This window comes from Monopterus albus, unplaced genomic scaffold (genome assembly GCF_001952655.1).
Source record: "Monopterus albus unplaced genomic scaffold, M_albus_1.0 scaffold6.1, whole genome shotgun sequence".
Taxonomy (NCBI): domain Eukaryota; kingdom Metazoa; phylum Chordata; class Actinopteri; order Synbranchiformes; family Synbranchidae; genus Monopterus; species Monopterus albus.
In genome coordinates this window covers 761,551-772,330 of record NW_018127886.1, presented here as the reverse complement: position 1 = coordinate 772,330, position 10,780 = coordinate 761,551, and the positions used below count along the sequence as shown (strand labels likewise).

At 40.7% G+C, this 10,780-nt stretch overlaps 2 protein-coding genes across 4 annotated transcripts in view; both read left to right on the top strand.

The window, feature by feature from the left end:
- rbm10 (RNA binding motif protein 10) overlaps nt 1-6,639 on the top strand; it is a 10,508-nt gene extending 3,869 nt beyond the window's left edge. For 2 of the 3 annotated variants that reach the window (XM_020616271.1, XM_020616281.1), the window contains exons 8-24: nt 718-804; nt 926-986; nt 1,097-1,255; nt 1,496-1,656; nt 2,251-2,348; nt 2,625-2,712; nt 2,815-3,019; nt 3,131-3,240; nt 3,311-3,392; nt 3,793-3,884; nt 4,006-4,200; nt 4,572-4,766; nt 4,945-5,001; nt 5,083-5,277; nt 5,520-5,567; nt 5,688-5,743; nt 6,062-6,639. In XM_020616271.1, the coding sequence (XP_020471927.1) occupies nt 718-804; nt 926-986; nt 1,097-1,255; nt 1,496-1,656; nt 2,251-2,348; nt 2,625-2,712; nt 2,815-3,019; nt 3,131-3,240; nt 3,311-3,392; nt 3,793-3,884; nt 4,006-4,200; nt 4,572-4,766; nt 4,945-5,001; nt 5,083-5,277; nt 5,520-5,567; nt 5,688-5,743; nt 6,062-6,152 (1,980 nt within the window). In that variant the 3' untranslated portion in view covers nt 6,153-6,639. The remainder of the gene's footprint in view (nt 1-717; nt 805-925; nt 987-1,096; nt 1,256-1,495; nt 1,657-2,250; nt 2,349-2,624; nt 2,713-2,814; nt 3,020-3,130; nt 3,241-3,310; nt 3,393-3,792; nt 3,885-4,005; nt 4,201-4,571; nt 4,767-4,944; nt 5,002-5,082; nt 5,278-5,519; nt 5,568-5,687; nt 5,744-6,061) is intronic. The other variant, XM_020616290.1, reaches the window with a different exon arrangement.
- Nucleotides 6,640-7,068: 429 nt separating this feature from the next.
- Nucleotides 7,069-10,049, top strand: lrrc23 (leucine rich repeat containing 23). The gene is made up of 9 exons (XM_020616570.1): nt 7,069-7,222; nt 7,400-7,490; nt 8,264-8,367; nt 8,500-8,620; nt 8,727-8,868; nt 9,111-9,241; nt 9,346-9,482; nt 9,622-9,826; nt 9,922-10,049. The coding sequence occupies exons 2-9, from the start codon at nt 7,410-7,412 to the stop codon at nt 9,949-9,951; spliced, it is 951 nt and encodes a 316-aa protein (XP_020472226.1). The 5' UTR covers nt 7,069-7,222; nt 7,400-7,409; the 3' UTR covers nt 9,952-10,049.
- Nucleotides 10,050-10,780: the final 731 nt, after the last annotated feature.

The window sequence follows — 10,780 nt, the reverse complement described above, 5'->3', positions numbered from 1 at the left end:
AAGTATTTATTTTACTTTGTTCATTTGCATATAATTCTGCAAATAGGCAAACTCATGTTCCCTCATACTGACATCTGTCTGTCTGGGGCCAAGCTACATAGTTTTCATAACTGGACCCTCCCATCACATTTACTCTTCATTTGTCCCAGACAAGCTCCTCTTTTAATAGAGGCCTCCATGTTCTTCAGTGACATGTCCTCACTTTCTCTTAAGTTTACAGTATCACCTCTTGGACAGTATGAATTCTCCCATGGTCTGTTGTATGTTAAATCAGAATCAGTGTAGAACTTCATTTTCTTGTTTGTGAATCCCTCATATCTTGGTCATTTACCATTATTACATCTTTAGATTGGAGCTTTTGTCTATTTGGGGTCGAAAGTGGTGACAGTGGGATGGGATGTGTGGAAAACTGGCAAAAGGTTTCCCCTTAAGGGGGGAGGGATGACACAATTGAACAAAACATTCTGTCCTTAAAAATGGACATCCACACACTACACACATACACACCATGACAGTCCGTCCCAATTTCCTAAAGCTGAAGGTTGAAATTCTCTGGTGTTTTCCTTCTTTCAGCCTCAGTTCTCTTCTCTCTGTCCCTCTCATCCCTATCACTCTCTGTAATCTCTTGTGAGATGAGCCCTTTCTCTAGCATGTGTGACCTAATTATCATTGATGATCATTCTTTGTTCCCCCTTTCTCTCTCTCTTTTTCTTTCAGGGAGTGCTGTTGATTCTGGGACAGAGGGTGTCAATGCACTACAGCGACCCAAAACCACGTGCCAACGAGGACTGGCTCTGCAACAAGGTTGTGTGTGCTTTCCATTGCGTGTCATGAAATCTAAACTTGGACAGCTGATTATGTTGATCTGTCACTGTACCAGCTTTTAAGAGGTCTTCTCACATAAGCTCATGTAATATTTTGACAGTGTGGTGTGCAAAACTTTAAAAGGAGAGAGAAGTGCTTCAAATGCAGCATACCTAAATCAGGTAAAATTTAACTGTGCTGTTATAAATATTTAAATCTTTGATATTTTACAATTGCACAAGCTCGCTTTCACTATGTAGTGATACATAAATGGCATGTTGCCCCCCCTAAGAGGCTGAGCTGAAGTTGCCCCAGTTGCAGAGGGATTTGCCCATTGGTCTTCAAACAGAGGGAGCCCAGGGCTTACTGCCTTTGCCTGTGCCCTACCATTCTTCTGGTCCTCCTGTCACCCCAGGACAAACTACACAGCAGGCAGATGTCGCCAATGACAGTAAGTCATTGAATTTTTAATTGCATCTTGATTAAATTGAATTGTACACACCATGTTGTGTGTCAAATTGTAGTGAGTAAAAAAAAAAAAAATCCCATCCCTACTAGCTATGACTCGTAACCTAATGAGGGCATTGTGGGATATTCAAAACAAAAGCTTAAACCTTATATTTTCTGCTACCAGAATTACTAAATTGTGTGTTTTAAGAATATAATATTCTCTCACCTTCTCCATCAACAGCTCTGATACTTAGAAACCTTGGCCCCCATACTTCAGTGGAAGCCATCTTATCTGCTTTGGCTCCATTTGCCACACTCTCCCCTTCCAACATTCGCCTAATCAAGGACAAGCACACACATCTCAACAGGGGTTTTGCATTTCTACAACTTTCTACCATAGTGGTGAGAAACAACTGTATTTTGAGCATTGTAGTTCACTGTATTTATTTAAAATTGCACTCAGATCCGATGATTACATAAAACATTTTGTCCTTTGTGTACATTTGAAATATACTCAGTTCACATTTGTTTGCAAAAAAGAATTGAAATAATTCCTGCCTTTATGAAGGTGATTATTTTCTTTTTTTAATATTCAAATTAGTTTAGAGAGGAGCTGATTCACCTTTGTGGTTATTTTGGAGGCTGTAGTTTGTGCTGCTGTTGAACTGTCCTGCACTATACAGAGAGGTGTTTGTGTTATTTAATCTGATATAAATGGGATGTGCATATAATAGAAACACATGTCAGTATAACACACTACCATTCCATAGCAGCACAAACATCCAAAATGATCAAACAGTTGAACAAACGCCTTTGCTAAACCAGCTTCAATAAAGGCTAAAGATTTTAACCTTGATGAAGGGAGGACTGTTGCATTTGACTGCATTAGTTTTTGCTTGGTGTACCTAATGAGCTGCCAGTTGTAAGCGTTATCCCAAATGCATACAGTCATAGACAACTACACAGAAATGCACCCACACCCACCTTTGCCAACAGGAGGCGTCTCAGCTGCTTCAGATCTTGCAGGCTCTCCAGCCAGCTCTCTCAATTGATGGCAAGTCTATCGTAGTGGAGTTTGCCAAAGGCTCCAAACGGTAAATACTCAACACACCCAAGCTTGGTTACAAAGTGCACTGCTTATTATTGCTTTTACACAAAGAATAATAATATATCCAAGGCACATTATTCACATGATAAATTTGAGTTTTAAAGTGGATCATAAATTGCTTTGGAAATTACTTGAAGCAGAATAGAATCCTAAAAATAGAGTGACACTGTACCTTTGCATCACAAGAATATCTGTTGAAATGTAGGTCACTAACAGAAGACCTGAAGCCAATGAACCCCTCTCTGCTTCTTTTCTGTGACAGTGATGTGTTCCTGACGGATGGTAGCAGAGTGAGTGCTGCTACTGTAGCCAGCACAGCTATAGCTGCTGCACAGTGGGCTGTCACACAGGTAACTTCTCTGTATTACTTATCAGTGTAGCACATATTTCATTCCAGATTATATATTTATGATTGTATTCTGCTATTTCTTTCCCCGAATTCTCATTCTTAGACTGCTCAGAATGGATCTGGTGGAGGTCAGAGTGTAGATACAGCAGTGTATCAGCAGGGGACAGCAGTAACATACAATCAGGAAGGAAGTGAATACTCTGGGCCAGACAGCACAAATTTTAAGGCCCAGGCAGATGCTAGAGTTGCTGTTTTACCCAGTGCAGGAGCAGCCCTGATGGGGGTATACAAAGTAGGAGCTGCCCCAGGTTCGTATCACATAATACAGTGTATATTACCCATATAATCTACATAGATGTATAAATTTGAATTTAATGTGTTCTTAAGCCACTTGTTGGTGTGTGCCTATCCATATGCAGTTGCAATTTCATCAGAGGCAGTGAAATCTGCCTCAGCGGTTGTGCAGCAGCCTCTCGCTCATACACAGACAGCTGTCATCACTACAGCTGTGACCACACCAGTCACACAGGTACAGTATTATTTTTTGCATTTATTCTTGCCATTACCTTCTTCTTTTTAAGAGTGTTGTCCCTCTACAGATTGAGATAGTGGGAAAACCACAGCCAGCTACCCCCAGCCAACCTGCTACCCCAGGCACTGAACATGAGCTTCAGCAATACCGTAAGGCTTTTCTATGTTCAGTGTTACCTGCAGACGAGCAGATTGTTTGTGCTGTAAAGACAGAATTAAGAATTAGCTGTAAAGAATGAACACCCTAACTGAAAATTACAAATAGATGTACCAGCAGTCAGGCCACACCATCAAATTAAGACTATTTTTTTCTTTTAATGAAGTTCGGCTGAGCTTTTGAAATGTATTCAACAGTGGTGTTCATATGTTAGCAGTGGTTTTGACATACAGTGGAACAGCTGGAGGTGTTCATGTCGTGTTCAACTGAACGAATATGAAAAATGGACCTGCTGATTAAAATCAGCCATCCAGCTTACCTTTTATAATTAACTCATGGTTTTAAAATGTGGTCTTTGACCTTGAGGCAAATGTCCTGTGTCTCTGGCTGTAGCTGTTCCAGATGTGTCCACATACCAGTATGATGAAAGCTCTGGCTACTACTACGACCCACTCACGGGACTCTACTATGACCCAAACTCCCAGGTAAAGTGGTGAAATGTACCGCAACCTAAATTTTAAGCCACCAGTATTTGAAAAACATTTCTGAATGTGTCCTCTTCTTTAGCACTTCAGGGTGGTTTTATGTGCCCCTCCTTTTTTGCAGTACTACTACAACCCTCACACTCAGCAGTACATGTACTGGGATGGAGAGAAACATACCTACATTACTGCTGCTGCCAGCCAGTGTAACACTGAAGGTGCTCCCACAAGTGATGGTACAGGCCCTTCAGACTCACTGTTTGCTACCCCTGGCAGCAAGGAGAAAAAAGACAAACCCAAAAGTAAAACTGCTCAACAGGTATTCTGCATACTGGACACAAGTACAAGTACTGAGCTATGGATTTCAAAGTTAACCTCAGCTTTTTTCCTTTTCTTTTGGTCATTTTGCTCTTTACTTGACAATATAATACACTATAGATTAATTTAAAATACTATGGCTATAATTGCCATAGTTACTTAACACCTCTGATATACAGTACATCTGTTCCCAACAAAAAACTGAAAATTGCAGATTCACCAAGGTAGCATTTATTGCAAGGCTTAATTGTAAAGTTGGATTACATTATGTGATGATTATGTTGTTGAATATTTCATTAAAAAGTTGTAAATCTTTGTCTGTTGAGTCCATTTAACTGGCTAACATATATCTTTTGGGATTTATATTAATAGATTGCCAAAGATATGGAACGCTGGGCTAAGAGTCTCAATAGACAGAAAGAGAACATGCGTTCTGGCTCCTCTTCCTCTGCCATTGGCTCTTCAGCACTGCCCCCTGGTTACACTAGGGCACCTGGCCACAGTCACCTAGATGATCGCCGCGAATCTGCTAGTGCTGATGCAGGCTATGCTGTTCTGGAGAAAAAGGTGCATGACCCTCACACAGACACACCTGCTTAGTAACAGAGTATCATAGTGAGTGGGGAAAATGTACCAGACCAGAGGACTCTGGCTTGCTCCAGTGCCAGTGATAAGAGAAATGTCCACATTAGATAAGGTTTTATTAACTGACCTGGTAATCCCACTTGGCTTTTCTCATCTGCAGGGGGCACTGTCTGAACGGCCACAGACTTTTCTGGATCAGATCCGACAAAGCTCAGAAGTAAGGACATGGCCACAGTGATGTGCTTATCTGTTTTTGTCTGTTTTCTTCAGTCGCTGACGATGTGTCTTTCATTTGTAGCATTCCCCTCCTCCACAGCAGGGTCTGGTCCCAGCCTACAGTGGAGAAACTGACAGTGAAGAAGAAGGAGGCGAGAAAGATGAGAAGGAGGGGAGAATGACAGACTGGGTGAAACTGGCCTGTCTGCTGTGCAGGCGACAGTTTCCCAGCAAGGAGGCTCTCATCAGGCACCAGCAGCTCTCTGAGCTTCATAAGGTGGCTGCATAAACAGTGTGACACTAATTTCACACCATTACAACCACTACATAAATATCAGGATAAGGAGTATTTGTTCACTCCTGGTTGGAAATCCAGCTTCTTCTCAGTGCATTCTCTTAAATTGTTGTCTGATGCATTCTAAACTGTCTCTTATCCAATCCAAAATGGTAATAGCTCAAATGAAGGACATTCCTTTCTTAATCATGTTTAAACTTTCTCCTTCTTATGTCTGCATGCAGCAAAATTTGGAACAGAGAAGAACCCAGCAGGAAGCTCTAGGAAAAGAGGTTGGTCAAGCTGCAGGGTCTGACTATAGGAGTTAGACAACATTACATAGAATAACTATGTTTATTGCTGGAGTGCAGTTGGTACAGATATTTTTTTCTTATTTTTTTTTTTGGTTACAGAGACTTGCAGATGGCCCCGAAGTTCCTGATTCCAAAAAGAGGAAGTTTAGCCCTGTGTAAGCAGTACTGAAGTAGCAGACTCTCGATGCTGATCTTATAAAGTTGTTTCAGGTGTACAGCTGTGTGCCAGAGTGGTCATATACAACATGCTGGGTTCTGCATTGCATTTTCTCTTGTCCTGTTCAAGTCAGGATTTTCTATTCTGACTGCAGCTATTTACGGTGATGTTCCTGTTTGTTGTTGGTCAATACTGATTGTTACTCTAGCCAATACAACAATTTGCTAACAATGCAGGATATAACCATCTCTTTACAGGCTTGTGTGTGTGTGCACTCAGTGTTTTTTTTTTTTTTTTTTTTTTCCCCTCTCTTTAGTGGTGGGATCACAGGCATGAGTCTTGGTGCCAGGATGCTGCAGGGAGGTGTGAAAAAAGGACTTCTGCTCCGCAATATGCAAATGGAGTGAGCCTTCTCTCTGATACCCCAAATTCCTGATCCAGACAAGACAACGCCCAGTACACAGCACATCACCATTACCATAATATGGATGTCTATAGATAAACCTCTTAATTTTGGTTTGACATTACAATTACCTCAACAGTGGTAATACACTTCTATGAACTCATCCTGTAGCAATGGACGTCAGGATATTGCACAGAATGCGCCTTTTTTTTTTTGCTTTGTTCCCGAATGATGCAGTTTTGAGTTCTCTTCTTTTACAGCTTGTGTGTGGGAACCATTTGCTATTGTAAAATGAAAGATCAGTAGGTCTTTGTGGTATTTTCTAATATTAATGTCTATGCACCATAGATTTTTTTTTTTAAATGTAAAGCTATATGCCTTGTCATTCAGTGAATGAATTCGAGGCATGAACTGTGTATACATTTTAGAAGCGTTTTTTTTATACTGCAGTGGGAGCTAGGAGACTGGCCCAATGATATGGACAGGGCCACACTAGCACTAATATGTGGATGTAAAATGTCTGTCATCTTGCAAGTATGAACTCAATATAATACAATTATCTTTGGAGAACGTTATTTTTTTATTTCTTGGTTTGTTCAATGTGTTTCAGCTCACGTAAATTTAATCAAAAATGGCACATTTTCATCATTATTGACGTTTTGTATAGTCAAACCACTAAAGAGTAACATGCCAAAGATTTCGACACATCACTTGAAATTTCCGATGCTGTTGTTGCATCTGTGGTTTTAAAAGAGCAATACAATGAGGACTCTTGTGAATGAGGGCTCTCATGCAACTTCTTGACCTGCAGAAATTGTATAGGTGTATAGGCATTTTGTTGTCCCAGATATTTGTGTTTCCCTTTAAATGAGGCTTAAACTCGTGGTCTGTGCCAATAATTGAGTTTTCATGGCAACAGCAACACACGCGGCCGTCGCTGCTTGTAGACAAAGTCAGACGTAAAGTGCAGTTAGCTTTATCAAAACAAATAGTTGCCAATAGCTTCTTAGGATTACTTACGGGTTGTTACATTTTGGCATCTTGGTTATGGTTGTAATGTAAATCGGTTTACAGGTAAGTAGCTGTAACTTGACAGGCTTAATTGCAGCGGTCGCATAAAGGGCTGCTAGCGCTACTGGTAACATTACGTTAGCTAACGTAAACGTAACGCTAGTTGAGAGTTAGAAATGACTTGTCAGCTATCAGCTGGTCTGGAGCAGTGACCACCGACTTTCTGTGAAAACACACCAGATCGACCAAGATGTATGAGGAAGATGAAGATGCTGTTTTATCCGATGTGGACACGTGGCAGGAAGATCAAGAAATCGAAGAAAGCGAGAAGGTATAAGTTACTTACAGTAGCTTAACTATCTGAAAAACGTCTGAAGACATTTATATAAGGAATCATGAGATTAATTATATTTGCTCCCCCACACCCCATCCATCCTTCTTTCCTTCCTAGTGGCTATTTGGAAGTTGGACTCCTAACAGTTTTACCCAATTTATTGCAAATCATGCTTGGTTTTACTAAAACTACTACTGATACAGGATGCTGGTTTAAACAGGTGCCATAAGTAAAGCCAGTCTTTTTTTTTTTATAACCTACTCATCTACCCTTAATATAAGGTTGGTCAGGTCTTTGATTTGGCTCAGTTCCGCCTTGAGTCCCCTTTAAAGCCCCAGAGGCCTCATGGTTCATCTTGTGTCAAGTGTAATGAAGTGCACCGGGTGTAGCCCACAACATTAGGTGAAAGGATGGGGACTCTAGAGGTGTGCTAATCCTAAGACTTGTGGAGCCAAACATGTAACCACTAGTTGAACCACTGTTTTGTCCTTGGAGGCTGCACTTCCACTGAAGCTATGTTTTGCTCTCAGAAAGCACAATGAAAACAATACTTCAGGTTATTATGTTAGGAAGGGCTACATGAGAGGCTCAGTTTATGGGAAGAAAGTTCTATAGCTGGTGCTGAAGCTCTGACATGCAGGGGCTTTGTGTCTGGCCAGGGCCCAATGCATAGTGTCATATACATTGGTACATTTTTCCAGTGTGTTTTTACCACACATTGGACAAATGCAATCTTTGATTTCTTCCATCTCTCTGCTCCACCTATACAGGTTTGCCATTTGACCCAAGAAACCATAAGTCAGGGGCTCTCATTACTGTGCCGAACAGGAAATGGAATGGGACATGCATTTATAAAACTGAATCTAAACAACAAGTAAGCAGTCAAAGAAATGAAAAGCAAACTTAGCCACCTTTGCCCTGTAACTTTAAGTTATCCTCATTTAATTCTGTCTAAAGCTCCTCTGATTTAATACAAATTTCCATTTGTCATCATTATACTCCTTAGAGGACTGCATGACATAGCAGCAATCAGCAGTTATATTCACCTACGTTTTCTGGATGTATCCAACAACCACCTTACTGATCTTTCTCCTCTGGCATCACTGACCCAACTGCTTTGGCTGAAGGCAAGGAGCTCTTTTCTTTATTTATTTAGAAAAAGATGCCTTTAGAGCTATCTGCATCATTTACTTTAACTGATGGTAAATCGCGAATGCAACTCTTCTTCTGTAGGTTGACAAAAATGCTTTGTCATGCTTCAGAGGACAACCTTTTGCTCATTTGAGCTACCTGCAGTGGCTGAGTGTGGCCGCAAATCGGCTGACAGACCTGGAAGGGCTGGTTGGGCCTGCCTTAGAGAGCCTCAGTCTTTCAGGTTGGACTGTTGGGTTTTCTTTGTGAGTGAATGGTCTGTGAAATGAGGAATGGTTAACTTCCACAGTTAATAACATAGGAATGGTTTGTTTGATCATGCTTGTGTTTACTGTCCCACATGTTATCAATGTTACCATTCAGTTTTGGGTATAACAAACTCTTGTCAATAAGCAATGCTTTAATAAAATAACTGTGTATATTTTGGAAAGGTCTTGGCATTATATCTTGGAACTTCTTTGGCAGGTAACAGTATTAAGAGAGTGAGTGGTCTTCAGAGTGGCTGTTTTGCCAACCTGGTAACTCTGGAGCTAAGGGGAAACCAGTTGGATACCATTGATAGCATCAACCTTCCCAACCTGCAGCAATTATATCTGGTAATTAAGCTACATTGACTTAGATAATAGCACTAACATTCTTAGTTAGTACCCATGTAATAACCAAAGAATAGCACTTGGAAACATTCTCACTCTCCATTCAGGCCCAAAACATTATCAAACATCTAGAGGGCTTGGAGAAGTTTGAGCGCCTCACTACTCTTCACCTTCGAGACAACCAGCTAGATACTCTGGGTGGCCTGAACCCCAAGATGAAGTGTCTCCAGTACCTCAATGTCAGGTACACAGCTGCATCACAACAGGACAGATCAGAGCAACATGGTGCTACCATTATCAGTTCAATAAAACACCAGATAAATTTATATATATCCCACATTATACATCCTATATATTTTTGTCTCTGTCTCACTCTCCCTTAGAGGAAATACAATCTTAGAGGTGAGTGCCCTGCAGCAGCTTAGGGTTGTGTCAAAAACACTACGCACTTTGGTCCTTTCTGAGAACCCCCTTGTGGAAACGACAGACTACCGGCTCAGTGTACTGATTCTTGCGCCAGAGTTGGAGCGAATTGACAAAGAGCTTGTCTCTCCAGAGGAGAGAGCAGAGGCTTGGGAGATAATTAAGGTAAAGCTAAGAAGCATCTTATTTCTCCTTGTGACAAGGTCAAACAAAAACTGATCCTTTTGCTGATGGTTCTAATGGCATGTATATCATTTCAGGAACTTAAAGAAGAGGAAACTGCTACCTAAGCCATAAGATTTGTAGTGATGGCTAAAACCAGGAAGAGATTGACTTCCTGATCTGAGAGGGTGGGTGGATGATAGCTATGGTGTTTTCTTTATGAAGAGTATTGCTGACTTCCTTATCTGAGAGGGTGGGTGGGTGATAGTTATGGTGTTTTCTTTATGAAGAGTATTGCACATCTTGGCAAAGTATCATATGCGAAGCATTATCTGTAAATTTGTGCAATAAGGCTGCTTGTGTCATGTTCTCTCATTAATGCAGTCCCTTTATTTTTCCACAATAAAAATGTGAAAATGTTTATTTCTGACATACAAATGCAGTTAATCAGTTGGAATGGAAAGCAACGTTTCAGTGACCGAGGAACAATAACGTAGTTTGTATGTAGATCATGCGTTGCTGCCAAACTGACCTGTATGTTCCAGAGTAAGGATGAGAGGGCAAAATCTGTCAGTATTTCCCTGTTGGCAGCCATCCAGCTGCCGCGTTAAAGGAACAGTGACCGAATAGATTGACTATATATTCAAAATCACCAACTGTCTTTTAAGAGTTTAATAACTATAAAAAGCTTAATAATTTCACATCAAAGCCATATAACAACTTACTGTACAGTTCTCCACACTGACTTCCTTTACTGATACTAGTGTTTTATTTTGGTATGCTCAGTCTATGCTCTTGCTACTGATGTTTCGGTGAGTTGCTCATTATAAAAGGATCATAATACGAGCCAAATAACCTCATATCTGTGTCTTATAAGATGAAAATAATTTATTGAAAGCAACCTGCGCCACTACTATTCCTCCAATGATTGGATGAGGTAGGAGTGGCTGTTGGAGG